General features: G+C 37.0%; 1 protein-coding gene across 1 annotated transcript; it reads left to right on the forward strand.

The window, feature by feature from the left end:
- The first annotated feature begins 967 nt into the window (after positions 1-967).
- Positions 968-18,539, forward strand: LOC101842874 (aldo-keto reductase family 1 member C13). Its single transcript, NM_001310569.1, has 9 exons — positions 968-1,051; positions 3,726-3,893; positions 4,302-4,418; positions 5,755-5,832; positions 6,317-6,439; positions 13,264-13,373; positions 13,888-14,053; positions 16,476-16,558; positions 18,288-18,539. Exons 1-9 carry the CDS (start codon positions 968-970, stop codon positions 18,328-18,330), a joined length of 972 nt encoding a protein of 323 aa, NP_001297498.1. The 3' UTR covers positions 18,331-18,539.
- Positions 18,540-20,873: the final 2,334 nt, after the last annotated feature.

Here is a 20,873-nt window from a genome sequence, read left to right on the forward strand (position 1 = left end):
CATATTGTTTAAGAGTGATTGCTGTGAAGTCGTGGGACCCAAGGTGTATACTAAATTCATATAACATGCTAGGTTTCCTATGACTGCTGGTAACAACAAGCCCCAAGTGACTTTGCACTCTTCTGGCATAAATATTTCAAGAGTACCCAACAAATGAGGGCTGTAGCAATATCTAAGTCCCCATGCTTGTTGCAAAATAATATTCAGTAGCTGCCAATGGTTTATCAACCACTAAGCACTATTCTATGTTGTCCTCTTTATGCATTTCAGGTTTGTACCTGTGACAATGACAATGGAAAATTAGAGGAAAATTTTTCAAAAAATATAACTTTTTCTATTGTAATTATTGATCAAATTTAATTGATGAGTATCAAAATTTTTTAAATGTTCAATTGTAGCTTTTTTGTTTTTTGGATATGTTTATATGGTGAGTGGCAGCTCATTATTTCCAATGACAAGTGGTCAAATAGAGGTTTCATAATGTCCAAAGAACAATAAATGCTTGAAATATTATAATTATTCCATTAATCTTTTCTACTTAAATATATGTGATATTAAAGAGAAATTTATAGAAAACAAATACCTTTTCAGTACGTACTACTTTGATACAATTCATCCTTCATATGAAAATGAGTGGCTTCCCTTCTTCCTTGGGAGGTAATGCTTTTGCTTTACTGCCTCCTCTTTTCTTTTCTGTTGCCTGTTCATTGGACAGTCAATAGTAGTATTTACACATTAGGCATATAGTAATATTGTTTAACCATTAGCCAGATAGTAGTACTAGCTAATCATTAGCCATGGAATAGAAATAGTTTAAACACTGGCCAGCAAATAGGAATGGTTATCCACAAGAATGAAGGTGCCACTTGTTAGCCATTAGACAGAAAGTTGATATATGATGTTTACTGACTTCTGCTTTAGGGCACCAGAAGATTCAGGACTGGCTTAGTCAGAGTAGTGACAGGCAATGAGCTCCAGACAGCCTTTTGTCAGACTAAATGATGGTCACTGCATTCCTGCTCTGGGTTTTGGCACCTATAAACCCATTGAGGTAAGAATACATTATTCTAAGTATTTCCAGGCTAGAGCTATTCCAGATACAAGAAGACTGATCGTGAGGCTTGCCCTGCATCAGGGTTTGATTGAGTCACCACATGTTCTTTATTCCTCTTAAACAGAGGTTACAGCAGCTGCAGTTGGTGGTTGTTGGCAGGAGACCAAGTTTGTTCCTTAGATAATCTGGTCCAGATTGTGTCATAAAAGGGTATGTAATCATGCCTGTACTTGTCTGGGGAAAGATCCCTGCTCCTGGTGAGCCACCAGAGAGGCACACTTACTATAGAAGAAAGGGAAGACCTAAATCTTCAAACATTTTCTTTGAGGCTGGGTGTTAGAGCTGGATTTGATGCAGCTACGGGGTACATGCTTCAGTGATGTTGGCACATTTACTATAATAACTCTGTCAGGGACTTTAGGAATAGGGAGTAACTTTATTTATATTCCCTGGTTATTCTTGCTGTAGACTCAGGACTCTGGGTTGGGCAAGATGTGGCTGTTTCTTTTTCTTGGTTTTGCTTTTCTGGCCCAGGCCTCCCTGTTTACTGCTTTTGTTTGGGGCCTGTCAGCTCTACAAGTAAACTTGACATGAATCTTCAGGCTGTGAGCTCTGACCTTAAAGGGACATGTCTATGATCTAACAATTCTCAGGACTATGTTTTCCATGTCTCTGTTTCTCAGCTTGATAGAAGAGAAGAAAGTCACCAGATTGCCTGTTAGTCTTCTTGGTAATGAGAGAGGCAACTTCTGTTTATGTCTACAATCCATGGCACCATTTTTCCTTTCAAGAAGGCAAGATGCAGAGAAATCAGCTTGGTATTTCAGGGTGTTTCCCTGTAGATGAATACATGAAGACATGAAGAGTTTTGTTTTGGTGTAGCCTTCAGCATTACACAGTGAATGCTGTACCAGGGCTAGGAAAGGTCTTCCATGTACAAATTCTCAAATGTGGGAAACCTAGTTGTATTTATAATGTGTTCTTATGACAGGGAAAGGAGGACTTAGAAAAAATCAGTGTGAATTATTGGTCTTCATTAATGCATGTTGGATTTAGTGCATTTTGGGTCCTCAGAACTGAAAACAATAAGGTGAACTTTTTCTGAACTTAAAGGGACTTTCTTATTTTGTCAACCTGCTGAGATTTTTTGATTCTGTATCAAAGGGCCACTTCCTGTAACTTCAAATTTGGCATTTCCTTCATGTTAGATGTATGCATAAAGAGATGTTGAGATATACACAGGATTTCTGAGTTTTGCAAAGCGGCATTAAAAAAAAAACAGAAACAGGTCAAGGCCAGTGTTAAAGCATCAGGGTTGGTGATCCACAGAATGGCTTTAGTCTTGCATAAGTCAGAGCTGGCATTCAGAAAAGGTGGTACAAGTCAGAATTTCAGTCACTGTGTTTATTATAGAAAGGTAAATGTAGAAATTATTAAAATAAACAGAAAAGGTAGTCTAATGTTCTTTTTAACCACTTTGTATATGCTGTATAATTATATATGTGTTTGTGCATGTGTATGTATGCTATAACTCAAAGTCTTTCTCCACTGCTCTCACTTTTTGACATGGGGTCTCATAGTCTTTCTTGCACTCAGTGATTAAGCTAGCTTGGCAGTCCAGTGAGCTTCAGGGATCACTCTGAATTTTGTTTCAGCAAGCACCGGAATTATACAAGTATGCCTCCTCCATGTTATACTCTGCTTTTACATGAGATTTGGGGGTTTGAACTAATGTTCTGAGAGTTTTAGCAAACACTTTATTGGTTGAGACATCTCCCCAGCCCACAATTTAAATCCTTTAATAAAGAACTGTCATATCCTTGTCGAAATCTCACAGTGTAGGCAGTAATTTTAGATGTAATTCCAGTCTTACTTGTCCTTTTTAAACAAATTATTTTTGGTTGAAAAGGCTGACACCACAAATAAATAATATTAAATTTGATGTAGACAATTTACTTTTAATGAGGATATTTTCCTAGGGTAGATTGATTTTCTTTTCCTGCCAATATTTACATTTCTTAGACAAATAGAATGGATATGTAGAAAGGCTAACATAGGACTCTCTTCTCTGTTCAAGTTCCTGTTATTAATTTGGCCTTGCTTGGTATCTGAGATCTTTGGTTTCTCATCCTTTTGTGACAGTGTTTTAGCTGGGATCATGGAGGAGTCTTTATGTAATTATGCTCTGTCCCAAGTAGACTTCCTGTGTTCAATTTCTTAGTAACCCCACTACATAAATTGAGTGCGACTTTTAATCAATCAGTTGAACCCAGGGTGAGCTTGGCATCCATCAATGCCAGTAAGAAACCAGGGTTAAATTAATATAAAGAGGTTTTCAGATTTGAAGTCTTTCTCTTAATTAGGAAAGACCCCGAGAAAGTGGATTTTGGCTCATTGCCCAAACATGGGACAAAATATAGGCAAATATTTAGTCTGTGGAGATATTTAGTTTTCTGTGACATCTACAGTATTTTTGAAGAATTGATTTTGTTTTACAGAATAGAAAGTGGGAATTCAATGATCAGGGGACTAGGCTGTTGCCCAACAAGTGTTCTGAGGATGACTTTGAAAAAGAAAATTCTTTCTAGTCTAGTAAACTCCCATCTAGGCTCACTCTGAGCTAGGTCTCAGAACATGCATCTCTAAATACCTCTTTTGGTTGTTTCTCTAGGTTCCCAAGAGTAAGTCACTTGAGGCTGCAAACCTAGCTATAGGTGTTGGATACCGCCATATTGATACTGCTTATGCATATCAAATAGAAGAGGAGATAGGACAAGCCATTCAAAGCAACATTAAAGCTGGTATTGTAAAGAGAGAAGACATGTTCATCACTACAAAGGTACAGTTTTTATAGTATAGAAGTACAAATTATTGAAATATAATATAGGAAAGTAAAAATTATAATACTAGACCAGAAATGGTTAAAGGTGTCACTTGCATAAATGGGTAAGAAAAAGTAATGGTAGAGTATAATCGTTATGAAAAATAATTCAGGTATTAGTAATTATTAGCAGTATTTTATTTTTTGAGTAATTTCCTTTCATTGTTCATTAAATGAACTACGAATAACAAAAAAACCATATAACTGAGTTTACATTGTTAAATAAGAGTAAAGTAAATCCTTGATTTAAGGGAATGATTTTAACTTTCCTTCAAGTACAAAAATATTTCAGTATTAGGATAAATAAGTATGTATGTTTGGGAAATCTATTAATTGATTACAACTTCCATTCTTGAACATTTGTAGCTTTGGTGCACTTGCTTTCAGCCAGAGCTGGTCCGGCCTAGTTTAGAAAAATCACTGAAAAAACTTCAACTGGAGCATGTTGATCTTTTCATTATGCATTACCCGGTGCCAATGAAGGTATGTGATTTGCATTGTCAAATATATATGGATAATTTTTAAGGATAGTTGAGACAAGTTTCAATTATAATTTTATATTAGGTTAATTTGTGTTATTAAACCTTTGAGTGGGTTCCACCAAGAGTTTACTAGATTAAGAAATGACATGTCCAAGAAATGGACACCCACACACACACACAGACAAACACACAAACACACACACACACACACACACACACACACACACACATCTGTATTCTTCAAAGATGTCAAGATCACCGAAGACAGTAGACAGAGGAACTTTTTTGGCCTACAAAAGGTTAAAATCAGGTAACTAAATGCAGTATTTATCCAGGGTATACAAATGGACTTTGGACTCCCATCCAACAACGAGAGATGCACTCTCACCCTGAACTCTTGGGGGAAGGCCTAGGCCCTGCCCTGGATGAAATGACAGACTATGGACACCCCCATGGAGAGCCTCACCCTCCTTGGGGAATTGAGGATGTATTGGGGGGTTAGTGGGAGGGTGCAGGAGGAGGGGAGGGAAAGGGAGAGGGACCTGTAATTGACATGTGAAGCAACCTTGTTTCTAATTTAAATTTAAAAATAAAATATAAAAAATAGAAAATATCTAAATATGCAGCATTTGGGGAGACAATGTATCAGTTTTTTAAGTACATGGTGGAATTTTATTAAATTTGCAGTATGTTACAATAAAAGAAAATCTTAATACATTCCAAATAAACCAAAGAGATCTAATTTTTAAAATGATTTTTTAAAGTGAAATATCATTAAATCCTTTTCCTTTCCCTCTCCTTCATCTATCCACTCCCATATAACCACATTGCTATTTCAAAATCAAGGCTTCATTCCTATGCATATATGTCTACATACACATATATACGTTATAAATACAATCTGCACAGCATGTATAATTTTACTTGCATGCTTGCACTATGCACATAGTTAATGTACAGATAATTTTTGTTTCTCATCGAAAGTATCACTTGGTAAACACATTATATAGGATGATGCTTCATTCTCTTTATGGCTGCTTCCTGTCTTATTTCCAAGATATTCCTTAACATTTAAAGTATTTGTTTAATGTGTATGGATGCTACCTTTGTGTGTATGTCTGTGCACTAGTGTGTATGGGGGCCAGAAGAGGGAAGTGGGTCCCATGGGACTTATTTCCAAGTAGCTGTGACCCAGCATATGGGTGCTGGGAAATGAACCCAGGTCTTCTGAAAGAGAAGCCAGTGTTTATCCAGCTCCTCCAGGATATCTCTAAAAGTATTACTATAGGTGAATCATGTGTTATGTGAGATTTATTTAACAAACACTTCTCTTTCAGGCAGGGGATAATGACTTTCCGTTAGATGAGCAAGGGAAATTACTGTTGGACACAGTGGATTTCTGTGCCACGTGGGAGGTGAGCACTTTTCAAAAGGACAATAAAGCAAGCAGTGGGAGGGAGAATCATCTCATTTTTCCTTGGGTATAGAAATTCATTTGCATGCATACATATTTGCTGGAATGGAAGGGGAAGAAAGCATTACTAAAATATAAGGGATGGAAAATGAAGTATTCAGGATAATAGGATTATGTGTTATTTTGTCACTTTATGTAGCAGCATCCTCAAGTTTCTCCTGATGTCATGGAAATTCCTCTTTGGTTGACATCTTATTCTTAATTGTCACCAATATATTGATGCATTTATATTTAAGTCCAGTGATCATTTGGGAAATATACCTGTTCCCACCTTTTTTAATGTCTGTGATTGAATTTAGGGCCTTTTACACACTGAAAAGTATTCTGACACTGATCTATATATCTAACTCTAGACTCCATATTCTCTTTATATTGACATAGTCAATTGTAAGTTTGACCCTTCATAAACCCTTTCTCATCACCAGGCATTGGAGAAGTGTAAGGACGCAGGTTTGGTCAAGTCTATTGGGGTGTCCAACTTTAACCACAGGCAGTTAGAGAGAATCCTGAATAAACCAGGGCTTAAGTACAAGCCTGTGTGCAATCAGGTAAGAATTCTCCCTTCCACCCATAGCTCATGCTTTTCCTCACTCTGTACTATTTTTTTTATTTTATTTTAATTTTAAATAGCTTGTTTTACATGTCAATCCCAGGTCCCTCTCTCTCCCCTCCTCCCGCACTCCCCTTCCCCCCCCTATTGCCAAATCCTTCCCCATAGGGGATATCTAGAGTCTGTCATTTTACTCTTGGTAGGGTCCAGGCACTCCCCTAAGAGTCCAGGCTGAGAGAGCATCTCTCTTTGTGCTATAGGCACACGAAGACAGTTTGTATACCAGGGATAGACACTGATCCACAGCTCAGGGCCCCATAGGTTTCCCAGGCCTTCTCACTGACACTCACATTTGGGGAGTCCAGATCAGTCCCATGCTGGCCTCCCCACTGTTGGTCTGGGGTCCAAGAGCTCTCCCCTGTTCAGTTCAGCTGTCTCTGCTGGTTTTGCCAGCCCATTCTTTGCCAATTTGCTTATCACTCCTCTCTCTCTGTCACTGGGTTCCTTGGGTTCAGTTCAGTGATTAATTGTGTGTTTGCTTCTGCTTCCATCAGTCACAGGATGAAGGTTCCCAGATGGTTATAGACATCAAGATCATTATCAGGGATGGGCATTCGAGGTGGTCCCTCCACTATTGCTTAGCTTGCCAATTGGTGTTATCCCTTTAGATCACTCGAGGTCACTCTGGTACCTGATCTGTCTTCGAACCTATGATTCCCTCTTCCCCCTATTCTACCCCCACCCCCTCAACTTCCTGTTCCCCCATGACCAACTCTCTTCCTCTTCACCCCCTCTCTACTTCCGAGGTCCCACTCCCCCCCACCCCTCGCCGTGTTCCCCATCCATTGAGAGGATCTGGTCTCCATCCTCTTCTCTTGGGTACTATGCATATATGCATATCTTTTAGGTTCTTTCCTGTCCCCGGGCTCTCTATCTGTGGAAGTGCAGACTGGCACTATCCTGATCCATGTCTAAAATCCATATATGAGTGAGTACATACCATGTTTTTCTTTTTGCGACTGGGTTACCTCACTCAGGATGGTTTCTTCCAGTGCTATCCATTTCCCTGCGAATTTCAAGATTCCATTGTTTTTTTCTGCTGAGTAATACTCCATTGTGTAAATGTACCACATTTTCTCTATCCACTCTTCAGTTGAGGGGCACCTAGGTTGCTTCCAGGTTCTGGCTATTACAAACAATGCTGCTAAGAACATAGTGGAGCAGATGCCCTTGTTGTGTGAACCTGCCTCATTTGGATAAATGCCTAAGAGTGGAATTGCTGGGTCTAGTGGTAGATTAATTCCCATTTTCCTGAGGAATCTCCATACTGATTTCCAAAGAGGCTGTATGAGTCGGCATTCCCATCAGCAGTGGAGGAGTGTTCCTCTCTATCCACATCCTCTCCAGCATAAATTGTCTTCGGTGTTTTTGATTCTAGCCATTCTGACAGGAGTAAGATGGTATCTCAGAGTTGTTTTGATTTGCATTTCCCTGATGGCTAAGGATGTTGAGCACTTTCTTAAATGTCTCTTGGCCATTTTAACCTCCTCTACTGAGAATTCTCTATTTAGCTCTGTACCCCACCTTTCAAGTGGATCCTTTGGTGTTTTGGAGACTTGTTTCTTGAGTTGTTTGTAAATTTTGGAGATTAGCCCTCTGTCAGATGTAGGGTTAGTGAATATCTTTTCCCATTCTGTGGCCTGTCTTTTTGTCTTTTTGACTGTGTCCTTTGCCTTACAGAAGCTTTTTAGTTTCAGAAGGTCCCATTTGTTAATTGTCGATCTCAGTGCCTGTGCCACTGGTGTTATGTTTAGGAAGTGGTCTCCTGTACCAACTCGTTGAAGAGTATCTCCCACTTTCTAAAAGTTTCAGTGTGGCTGGATTTATGTTGAGATCTTTGATCCATTTGGACTTAAGTTTTGTACAAGGCGATAGACCTGGATCTATTTGCAGTCTTCTGCATAATAGTACCCAGTTATGCCAGCACCATTTGTTGAAGATGCTTTCTTTTTTCCATTGTACAGTTTTAGCTTCTTTGTCAAAAATCAAGTGCTCATAGGTGTGTGGGTTAAAATTAGGGCTTTCAATTCGGTTCCATTGGTCTACCTGCCTATTTTTGTGCCAATACCAAGCTGTTTTCAGGACTATAGCTCTATAATAGAGCTTGAAGTCAGGTATGGTGATGCCTCCTGAAGTTCCTTTGTTGTATAGGGATGTTTTGGCTATCCTGGGTCTTTTGTTTTTCCATATAAAGTTGATTAATGTTCTTTCCAGGTCCTTGAAGAATTGTGATGGAATTTTGATAGGGATTGCATTGAATCTATAGACTGCTTTTGGCAAGATTGCCATTTTTATTATGTTGATCCTACCAATCCAAGAGCATGGGAGATCTTTCCATTTTCTGGTATCTTCTTTGATTTCTTTCTTTAAAGACACAAAGTTCTTGATATACAGGTCTTTCACTTCCTTGGTTAACATTATCCCCAGATATTTGATGCTGTTTTTGGCTATTGTAAAGGGTGATGTTTCTCTGATTTCTTTCTCAGTCACTTCATCATCTATATATAATAGGGCCACTGATTTTTTTGAGTTTACCTTGTATCCTGCTACATTGCTGAAGGTGTTTATCAGCTCTAGGAGTAACCTTGCGGAGTTTTTTGGGTCACTTATGTAAACTAACATATCATCTGCAAATAGTGAAAGTTTGACTTCTTCTTTTCCTATTTGTATCCCCTTTATCTCCTATTGTTGTCTTATTGCTGTAGCTAGAACTTCAAGTACAATATTGAAGAGATATGGAGAGAGTGGACAGCCATGTCTTGTTCCTGATTTTAGAGGAATTCCTTTGAGTTTGTTTCCATTTAGTTTGATGTTAGCTCTTGGTTTACTGTATATTGCTTTTATTATATTCAGGTACGTTCCTGTTATCCCTGATCTCTCTAGGACCTTTATCATGAAGGGGTGCTGGATTTTGTCAATTTTTGTTAATATGGTGGATTAAATTGAGAGATTTTCTAATGTTGAACCATCCCTGCATTCCTGAAATGAAGCCTACTTGATCATGGTGGATGATTTTTCTGATGTGTTCTTGAATCCGGTTTGCGAGTATTTTATTGAGTATTTTTGCATCAATGTTCATGAGGGAAATTGGTCTATAGTTCTCTTTCTTAGTTGTGTCTTTGTGTGGCTTGGGTATCAAGGTAATTGTAGCCTCGTAGAAAGAGTTTGGCAGTAAGCCTCCTGCTTCTATTGTGTGGAATACTTTGAGGAGTATTGGAATTAGCTCTTCTTTGAATTTCTGGTAGAATTCTGCACTGAAGCCATCCGGGCCTGGGCTTTTTTTGTTTGGGAGACTTTTGATGACTGCTTCTATTTCATTGAGGGTTATAGGTCTGTTTAGATTGTTTATCTGTTCTTGATTTAGTTTTGGCAAGTGATATCTATCCAAGAAATTGTCCATTTCCTTTAAATTTTCAAATTTTGTGGAGTACAGATTTTCAAAGTATGCCCTGATGATACTCTTGATTTCCTCAGAGTCCGTTGTTATGTCCCCTTTTTCGTCCCTGATTTTGTTAATTATCATGCTCTCTCTCTGTCTTTTGGTTAGTTTGGACAGAGGTTTGTCTATTTTGTTGATTTTCTCAAAGAACCAACTCTTTGTTTCATTGATTCTTCTCAGTGTTTTCCTGGTTTCTACTTGATTGATTTCAGCTTTCAATTTGATTATTTCCTGGCATCTGCTCCTTCTGGGGGGAGTTTGCTTCTTTTTGTTCTAGAACATTCAGCTGTGCTATTAATTCTCTAGTAAGACTGTTCTCCATTTTTTTTTCATGTGGGCACTTAGTGCTATAAACTTTCCTCTCAGCACTGCTTTCAAAGTGTCCCATAAGTTTGTGTATGTTGTGTCTTCATTCTCATTGAAATCGAGGAATTCTTTAATTTCTTTTTTTATTTGTTCCTTTACCCAGGGATGGTGCAATTGTGCATTGTTCAATCTCCATGTGTTTGTAGAGTTTCTGCGATTTGTGTTATTGTTGAATTCTAATGTTAATGCATGGTGGTCTGATAAGATGCAGGGGGTTATTCCAATTTTTTTGTATCTGTGGAGATTTGCTATGTTTCCTATTATGTGATCAATTTTAGAGAAGGTTCCATGTGGTGCTGAGAAGAAGGTATATCCCTTTTTATTTGGGTGGAGTGTTCTATAGATGTCTGTTAAACCCAGTTGGGTCATAACTTCTATTAGTTCTTTTGTTTCTTTGTTAAGTTTCTGTCTGGAGGTCCTGTCTAGCGGTGAGAGCGGAGTGTTGAAGCCTCCTACTATTAGTGTGTGAGATTTTATGTGCATTTTGAGCTTTAGTAATGTTTCTTTCACGATTGTAGGTGCCTTTTTATTTGGGGCGTAGATGTTTAAAATTGAGACTTCGTCTTGATGTATTTTTCCTTTGATGAATATGAAGTGCCCTTCTTCATCTCTTTTGATTGATTTCAATTTGAAGTCTAATTTGTTAGATATTAGGATTGCTACACCCGCTTGTTCTTGGGGCCATTTGATTGGAAGATCTTTTCCCAGCCTTTACTCTGAGATAACGTCTGTCTTTGATGTTGAGATGTGTTTTTGTATGCAGCAGAAGGAAGGGTTCTGTCTTCGTATCCATTCTGCTAGTCTGTGTCTTTTTATAGGCAAGTTGAGGCCGTTGACATTGAGGGATATTAATGGCCTTTGATTGGTGACCCTTGTTTGCGCTTGATTTATTGTTAGTGAAGTTATTTTGTGTAGTTTCTCCTCCCTTTTTCTTTTGGTGTTTTGTAAAGTATGATTATATATTGCCTGTGTGTTTGTGAATGTAGTTATCTTCCTTGACTCTAGGTTTTCCTTCTAGCATTTTCTGTAGAGCTGGATTCATGGATACGTATTGTTTAAATCTGGCTTTGTCATGGAATATTTTGTTTTCTCCATCTATGGTTATTGAGAGCTTTGCTGGATATAGTAGTCTGGGCTGGCATCCTTGTTCCCTTAGCGTTTGTAGGACATCTGACCAGGATCTTCTGGCTTTTATTGTTTCCATTGAGAAGTCAGGTGTAATTCGGATAGGTCTGCCTTTGTATGCTACTTGGCCTTTTTCTTTAGCTGCTCTTAATATTTTGTCTTTACTCTGTAGGTTTGATGTTTTGATTATTATATGGCGAGGTGACTTCTTTTTCTGGTCGAGCCTATTTGGTGTTCTGTAAGATTCTTGTGCTTTCATAGGCACATCTTTCTTTAGGTTAGGGAAGTTTTCTTCTATGATTTTGTTGAATATGTTTTCTGTACCTTTAAGTTGAATTTCTTCACCTTCTTCTATGCCTATCATTCTCAGGTTTGGTTTCTTCACGGTGTCCCATATTTCCTGGATATTTTCTGTTAAGGATTTGTTGGTTTTGAGATTTTCTTTGGTTGACGACTCTATATCCTCTAATGAGTCTTCAGCACCTGAGATTCTCTCTTCTATCTCTTGTATTCTATTGGTGATACTTGCATCTGTAGTTCCTGATCGTTTACCGAGCTTTTCTATTTCCAGCATCCCTTCATTCTGTGTTTTCTTCATCGTTTCTATTTCAGCTTTCAATCCTTCAACTGTTTGAGCTGTTTCCTTAATTTTTTGGTTTTTTTTTCTTGGTGCTCTTTAGATTCTATGAGAGATTTGTTTATTTCTTGAATTTTCCCCCCCATTTCATGAATTTTTTTGTTTGTTTTTTCTTCTATTTCCATCATCTTCATGAAATAATTTTTAAGGTCTGTCTCCTCTTCTTCGTCTATGTAGTGCTTTTCGGGTCTTGCTGGTGTTGGATCCCTGGATTCTGGTGGGGTCATGTTGGTGTTTCTATTGCTGAGTGATCTCTTATTCTGTCTTCTTCCCATCTCTTCTTCCAGTGGGTGCTGGTGGGGTCTTTCTGTCTCCACTCGTCTCCTTCCTTCCTGCAGCTGAAGCTGGGGATGCTGAAGCTGGACTCGCTGGGGTTGGGGTCTTGGAGGGGCTGATGTCTTTCCTGTGTGGGCGGGTCTTCTGGATGCCGGGAGCAGCCCCCGAAGATCAAGGGGGATGGGTGATGGGCGGGCAGTCCCCGCCGGAGACCCAATCTCACCTGAAGCTGGACTAGCTGGTGTTGGGGTCTTGGAGGGGCTGATCCACTTTGTACTATTGACACTTGATCATTTGCCCTCTGCCCAAGTGGTTTTCATTTTATGGAAAAGAAGATTCTGAGAGCAGCACCACTTTTTGAAACATATGGGGGAGTTTAAATTTAAGCATGCATTATTAAAGTATTGGTGAGAATGGAGACATACTATAGTTCCTACTCCTGGAGAATGTATAAATTTAAAGTTGTTCCAGCAGGCTGAAGTTGAGAGCAGGGCAAACTGATCTCCTCCCTGAACTGAGACTAATGAGTAGGCCTGGGATATTCTGTTGAAATACTGAATTCTATTAAAAATCAGTCAGTGTTCAGGTCTTATGTGGAGTGTAGATGCTTCTCACCATCTTATCATGGTACTTTCTCATGATTTTGTAATCTTAACAACTGGCATATTTACACACTGTACTCCTTTGAGGATTACTAGCTATTAATTCGGTCCCAAAATTTACCCAGGCAAATGTTATTCACAGATCCCTCCAAAAGTAGTTCTTTTATTCTTCAAGAAAAATTGCAACAGTTTAATCTTTTAAATTCAATTGTAATACTGCATATAATTTTCTTAGTCTATTGATTTTAAGCATTTTAATTTGTTATAATATGAGTATTTGATATGATCTGATTTCTTTCTTTCATATTCTTTCATAGGTTGAATGTCATGTTTATAATAACCAGAGTAAGCTGCTGGATTACTGCAAATCAAAAGACATTGTTCTGGTTGCTTTTGGTGCTCTGGGAACACAAAGATATAAAGAATGGTAATAAGTTAAAGAGTATACAAGAAGTAAGAGTGTAAATTAGCATCATGACCCTCAGTTCTCAGGAAGAGTGATCTTTCTTTAGCTTGTGGTTCAGTAGGCCTGGCATTTTAGTTCTTTTTGTTTCCCTGATTCTCTGACAAAATACTGAGACAAGAGCAACTTCAGGGAGAAAGGGTTTATGGTTCACAGTTCCAGGGTACAGTCCATAATGACAGGCAAGTCAGAGAGTCAGGGACTTGAAGCAGGTCATCACTTTACATTAGGTCAAGAAACCGAGAATGACAAATGAACACTTATTCTCTGATCACTTTCTCCATTTATACAGTCCAGAATTCTCTGCTCAGGGGAATGGTTCATCACATGGTTCATTGTCCAGGATTTCCAATATTGTCCTGTTGACTACTGTCCATAACCATCATGGCCAAACTAGAATGTGCTCTCAATGTGTTTTGAAGCACTATAGCAAAACCAAATCCTTGTCCTCAGGAGCTCATTTCTACTTTCCTATTAGGGTGGATCAAGACTCTCCAGTTCTCTTGAATGACCCAGTTCTTTGTGGTGTGGCCAAAAAGAATAAGCGAAGCCCCGCCCTGATTGCACTTCGCTACCTTGTTCAGCGTGGAGTTGTGCCCCTGGCCCAGAGTTTCTACGAAAGTGAGATGAAAGAGAATTTGCAGGTGATTAGCTCTGCAAATAGTATTTTCCATATGGTTGCTTCCTTAAAATCTCTGAACATCATTGAAATCAAGCCTGTATTTCTAGCATTTTCAATGCATTCCAACTTTCAGGTGAATTGAGAAATGCTTTGTATATGAAATAAATAGCATCAAGGCTTAATAGATTTAGTGTTGGAGCCTATACATAATTTGCTTTGGGTTGTCAGTCAAATACTGCATACCTCTTTTCCATGACCCTCTGTTTTATTTCCTGAAATAAGGGTTCTGGACTGAATAATTTTGATTCTGGAAATTTCTATGCTTTACTTTTAATTCTTTGAATACTCAGATATTCATATATATATAATATATATATTTTCCATGTCTTTTTTCATTTACCTGGGCTGATTTTTAAAATTTCATGTAAATATGCTTTATTATAGTACAAAATGTTTAGTTACTAAAGAAACCATTCTTAAGTAGAAGTTTAATATAAATAACATTTATTACCTTAGTTTTCTTTGATTTAAACATTTGTTTTACTTTATCCTGGATTCAGTGAAAAATATGTCTATTCTCAGTTATTTCACATATGTTTGAGGAACTCTTATACATATTGTCAGGACAATGAGGCCTCTCAAGTACAGTAGACTGATTTAACTTTTCCTCCATTCCATATGGGTTTGATACAAGTGACAAGTTTCCTAGGGTTTATGTCTGCACTTAGCCCTACACCAAGGCAGTGAGAAGCCTTTTATCATAAGCAGGAGACCCATGCATCCCTCCTTGGAACATCTTTGTTACCTGTCCTCTCTTTGTCTGTGAACTGTTGCATGGTTATCATTTATTTATACTAAATATTCACTTAGTGAGTACATTTACTTACCCAACCATAACACAAGGGTAGTAGCTTAGTCCTATCTCAACTTAGTATGCCATGTTTTGTAGTCACCAATGACAGACCTGCCCCTTTCAGAACAGAAACAGAGTGAATTGAGGGGATACACAGAGGAGAGGAGAAAATGGTAGCATAGGGTGGTGGGGCACTGTAGTTGGGATGCAAAATAATGACTATATTTAATTCTAAAACATGATAGTAAATCTTAGCAGCAATTGAATCAAGGTTTCTTCTGATACTTGAGCCCGGCATACAACTACAACTGCCTTGCTGTTGTCTGCAAGTATTGCTGGTGTTCCTAGAAGTGCTGTTGGAGAAAGACCGTAAGCCCATTTTTGTGATGAATACCTTTGGGATTTTGCAATGAGATGTGATATTTATGGTCATTTTAAAATGGCACACACACACAAATGAACATTGGTATTTTAAGGGTAGAATTACTACAGTGCAATAATTTGAAAATCTAGGTAGTCAAGAATGAGATGTTCTATTTTCTAAAATAAAAAGAAGTATGGGTTATCAGTTTGTTGAATAATCTCAATACTAATTGTTATGCAAATTAAGAAGTTTAATATATTGCCTTATCCCAATTTTGCTTATTTTCCTTTGCTTTTTATTAATTTATCAAAATGGCTCTTACTTCAGTTTTCATACTTTTACTCTGTGATTGAGCATCATGTCTTTTCACTAGTCGGGCTTCTGAGTCTCCTTCATTATTTACCAAGGCTTTGGATTATTTCCCCCTAAACTGTTCTCTAAAATACAGTTCTTATAAGTTGTAAAATATTAATGAGAGATAGATAGGTAAATTTAAATGACTTATCCAGTGTGATTAACTTTATGAATTCTTTTCTCTGTTCATTTGTTTTATTTATTCTTTTCCACTACCTTAATTAATTGTCTTACTAGATTTATCAGTTGTTAAACTGTTGGCAAATTTCCTTGTCCCTCTTCCCTATTTCCATATTTTATGGCTCCAATGGAGTTACACTTGCATATGCTTTAAAATGTGAAAAATCATGAAAATCATATTGATGTTAAAATGTCTCAAATTAAAATAAGAAAATCATTTATAAAGCAAGCTCTTTGTCCTACATGAGCACGATATAAGTAGAATTTTGTACAAATCCTGATGTACATAATCTTGCAAAGAGCAATTGTTTGAATTCTTCTTATTTATTGATGGAATACAAAATCTAAACTCCCTATGCAACTCAAAGTTTGTGTGATATATTTCAGATTTTTGTTCTATATTTCTTGGAAATTATATCTGTGATGTCATAGTCTTTGGGTGATGTTGCCTGTTTTTGTTTTTTGTTTTTTTTTTCTCAAGCTGCCTTTGAGATTTCCTACGGTCTGTGCCATTGTGCAATTTTAATATATATCAACAGCAGTTTTCTCCAATTTTTATTTGATATTTATTAACCATGAGTGTTTTAGTAAACAATGATCATCATTTTTAGGAGCATACATCCTACTAACATTGCCTTTGAGACATAAAATCTGCTTCATTCAAATGCTAAAACCTTTGTATTTTTCTGAAAGGTTTTTGAATTCCAGTTGTCTCCCGAGGATATGAAAATACTAGATGGCCTGAATAAAAATTTTCGGTATCTTCCAGCTCAGTTGTAAGTAACGCTGAGAAACACCTCACCTCAATTCGTTCCAAGTCCCAGTCTGTCCCTCCCTCTTCCACCCATGGAGTTTCTGAAACCAAATGTGCTGTTTGTCTGTAGCAATTTTTCCATGAAGACAGTTAATCTAGCATTTGTTTCTGAGTTTTTCAAAATGTGGATGTGTCATTGCAAAACATAGAGAAAGTTTTGAAAATCATGCTCAAAACTAAGAACCTTTAGGAATAATCACTATTGCTCAGGAGAATTAATAACCACACAACAATCTTTAGTTTCCCTTCATACTCTATGATTACAAAAGTTGATACTGGAATAGGTTATAAATGATTAGCAATGACTGCATTTATATATGTATATGAGCATATTCATCTATGTAGCATCTATCCATCTATCATTTATCTGTCATCTATCTATCATCTATTTATATCTTCTACTTGTCACAATTTTACTTCTCAATAGATATAAATATGGTAATGTTTGAAGGAAGACTAGAAGATCTACAATGCCATGTAAAATTGGTATATAGATTACCGTTATTAATATTTTTGTTAGTGTAGAGTAGAATGAAGGTAAAGAAAGGCTATAATTCAGCGAGTGAATTGCTTTTTAAATAATAAATAATTGTTGTCATGTCTTAACAATTAATGATTTGTAGTGATATATTATTTATTGTTTATTAAAGCTTGCCTAGGGATTCAAAAAACAAAGTTATTCATAAGCTCTAGAGGTCAGGATGTGGTGGCACACACCATTAATCCCAGGGATTCAGGAGGTAAGGGAAAATGGGTCTATGTTATTTCAAGACCACCAAGAGATACATTAGAGTGAATTGGTTTAAAAGAGAATTAGAGCTCACACCTTTAATGCCAGTATTTAAGACAGGAGCATGGTCTCAGAGGTGGCATTCATTCTCCTGCCACACTGAGGATAGGAAAACATTGAAGTCTCAGAATTCTCCAGCCACTTTGAGGAGGGAATAGGAGTCTGAGATTACAGTCTGAGATTTGGTGAGCCAGGGTTACCTTTCAGTCTGAGGTAGAGGTGAGAGCTAGTGGCCTGCTGCTTTGCTTTTCTGATCTTCAGCTTGAAGCCTCAACCAAAATATCAGTCTTTTATTAATTGTGTTACAATGATTTTATCACTGTATATTTTGGATAGTTATTTATAGATAGAAGTCTACAATTTATATAGTTAGCTCCTTGGATATGAAACCCCATCTAATTAATGTAAAATTTCCCCAGCTGAATCTACTTCACTGCAATGTACATAATGGGCAGTGAGTGAAAATTAGCAAATTACTAATACTTAAATGGAAGTGAAAGTTGTAGACATAAATAATATGTAAGGAATATTAAGATATTCTTGTGTTGATAAATGTATAAAGTTACCTTGAACTAAGGTGACATGTTTATTTCTTTCATTGGATATTGATATTGGGAAGGATTTTACTGTTCTTTCTTTGATTGATGCATAGATGAAGCTAAGGGAGATAAATATATGAACACTGGTCTTTGTGTGTTCTGTTCTGGTCAAAGGGACATAATTGGAAAATAATATATAAATGATATTTTAAAAACATTGCATATAAATATTTGTTAATGTCTGTAAGTGTATCACGTTCTGCAAATATTAACTTTCACCTCAATGGTGACTTCATAGATGTCGTGTCTTTACACTGCTAAATGGATCATACAGTGCATGTTTGGTTTATTTCCTATTTCAGTTTTGCTGACCATCCTGAATATCCATTTTCTGAGGAATATTAACATGAAGACCTAGTCATGACTCTGCCTGAAGTCACTGTTTGATGTTGGTCATGTGGCCTAGATGCTGTTTGATGGATTTCTCATTTCCAGTCACCTTATGCTGCTTAGCAACTCTCACATTCAGCTGATGCTTCAGCTAATGGTTTTGAAGAAATGGGATTTAGTTTTCATGATGCTCTGAAATAAATATTACTTTTTCCTCCTCAAAATATGGTTCATTTTTTAATGAGTCATTATGACACAAAACTCGTTTTGGTGGAAATCTGTGGGTTGTGTTTGTAGATGATGATTTCCCTTTTATAAATATCTCAGACATGGGGTAGGTGGTGTTTCTAGACCAGAGAATGACTGCTAGTAGTTATGTGTCAGCAGTCCTCTAGCCATGAGTCAAGAAGTGGACACTGCACACAGTCTCCAAGGTGAGATACATACGAGAATGTTGACCAACAGTTCCCATGCTCTTCCTAACTGCTTAGATTTAGAGTCTTAGAACTGGAAAGTGAGACATTTCTGTGATAGGTTAGGCTGAAGGCATGTCATGAGAATCAGTTTAGTTGGACCATTAAAAGTCAGAATGGGACTATTCAGGAGGAGGGAGTTGATCATAGCTCTACCTAGAAATGATGTCAAAGTTGGTTTTTCTTTTTTTGTCTTTATCTTAAAATAATTACATCTTCCAAAAATTTTAATCCAATGACACATCAGAGAGTTATTCCTAACATTAATTTATAAAATAAATAAAAAACAGAACCAATTTTAATTTTGATACATTAAGAAAAACTTATAAAAATTGAGTTTTGGACGTGATTATTATTTTAAAACAATCTTTTCTCATTTTACATACCAATCTGAGTTCTAGTCTTTACCCTCTTCCACCTCTCCCCAACTCCCCTCTACACCATCTCAAGAAGTATGGCACATCTCTTTGAGGCAGGATCAAGGCTCTTCCCCTAAATCTAGGCTAGGGAAGGTATCCCTCTAAAGAAAATAGGTGCCAAAATACTGATTAAACACTAGGGATAAATTCTGGTCCCACTGCCAGGGATCTTACAGACTACCCAAGCCACACAACTGTCACCCACACTCAGAGGGCACAATTTGGTTACATGCAGCTTTGTAGAAAAAGGTAGAGCTTTGCCTGTCTGCTTCCTGGTTTCTATATTGATTGCAATGGGATGGAGGAGGATCTTTATCTATATAGATTCAGAAAAATAATTTCCTAACAAGAAGGCCACATTCAAAGAAATGAATGTGCAACATGTTAATGGAGATAAGATGCATGAGGTGTATTTCATTTTTGTGGAGTAGCCTCACAATCTCTTGCTAGATGCTAGATACTGGACTTGGTCTTAGGGACACCTATGTGTCCTTCTCACCTGTTGATTTTCAAGTGGTAAAGTTGGTCCTCAGAAATGCAGTATCCAAAGTGAATAGTTTACTAGATTGAGAAGAAGTTTTTATGCAGGTTTTGACCTCAGAACAATTAGTTGTCTGATAAAGAAATAGTTTGACGGACTTTGAATTAACATATTATTAGATATAGATATTAGAGAAAATAAAATATTTGTCTTTCTCCTATTATCCTCTCTGAACCTTTTCTATATCTCTTTTCTACAACATATTCCTTTGTCTATTTTTATATGAGATGATATCATGCTATGCATTGCGTTTATTTAAAATCTGGATACTATACATTAAAAAAAGAGAGTATGCTTGTTTTCCTGAGTTTGGTTTATTTGCTTAATTTTTCAATTTCATCTACTTTCCAGCAGGTGACAAAATTTACTTCTTCTTTATTGCAGATTAAAACTCAATCATTTTTATATACCATGTTCTCTTCAATTCATTTATCAGTTCATTTATTAATTCATCAAGTGATCAAGACAGATGTTTAGGTATTTATGTGGAATTCTGACTCAAGGTAACTTCAGGATACAAACATGCTTGGTCAATTTTAGGGGTTTATTTTTAATTTCCATACTGAACTTCAAAATAACTGCATTAGTTCACATTCCTACCAATAGTGTATAAGTGTCCCTCAATCCTTGTCAGCATTTTTTAAATAACACCCATTTTCAGTGAGGACATAGGGAACCTCAGTGTTATTTCCATTTCAATTTCCTTAATACACAGAGAAGGTAATTTTGTTGTAAGTTTATTGGGAATTTGTGTTTATTCCTTTATATCTATCTGGTCAGTTCAATTTTCTTTTCATTGATTGGCTACTTTTTGGTGCTTAATTGATTGAACTTTTATTATATTTTGAACATTAATCACTTGTCAGATGGATATTTGGGGAAGATTTTCCCCCACTCTGTCAGCTCCCACTTCATTCTGCCAATTACTTTTCTTGTTGTGAGGAACTTTTAAAATTTCACTCAATTCCATTTGTCTGTTTTTTAAGTCCTTGACCCCTTACCTTTAACTTACTTATTGCAAAGTTTCCCTATCATTTATCTATGTAGCAAACATTAAATATCTTCTGGAGCACTAGCTTAGTGGTCAGAAATTTAATTTGTACTGGGATTCAACTGTTTTGTTTT

This window comes from Mesocricetus auratus, unplaced genomic scaffold, assembly GCF_017639785.1.
Source record: "Mesocricetus auratus isolate SY011 unplaced genomic scaffold, BCM_Maur_2.0 Super-Scaffold_100013, whole genome shotgun sequence".
Taxonomy (NCBI): Eukaryota; Metazoa; Chordata; class Mammalia; order Rodentia; family Cricetidae; genus Mesocricetus; species Mesocricetus auratus.

What these genes read in the sequence shown, in the direction of transcription:
- LOC101842874 (NM_001310569.1), top strand. Translation starts at nt 968, where the DNA reads ATGAGCTCCAGACAGCCTTTTGTCAGACTAAATGATGGTCACTGCATT. An exon ending in GCACCTATAAACCCATTGAG is followed by an intron (nt 1,052 to 3,725) that starts GTAAGAATACAT and finishes TTGTTTCTCTAG; the next exon opens with GTTCCCAAGAGTAAGTCACT. An exon ending in ACATGTTCATCACTACAAAG is followed by an intron (nt 3,894 to 4,301) that starts GTACAGTTTTTA and finishes GAACATTTGTAG; the next exon opens with CTTTGGTGCACTTGCTTTCA.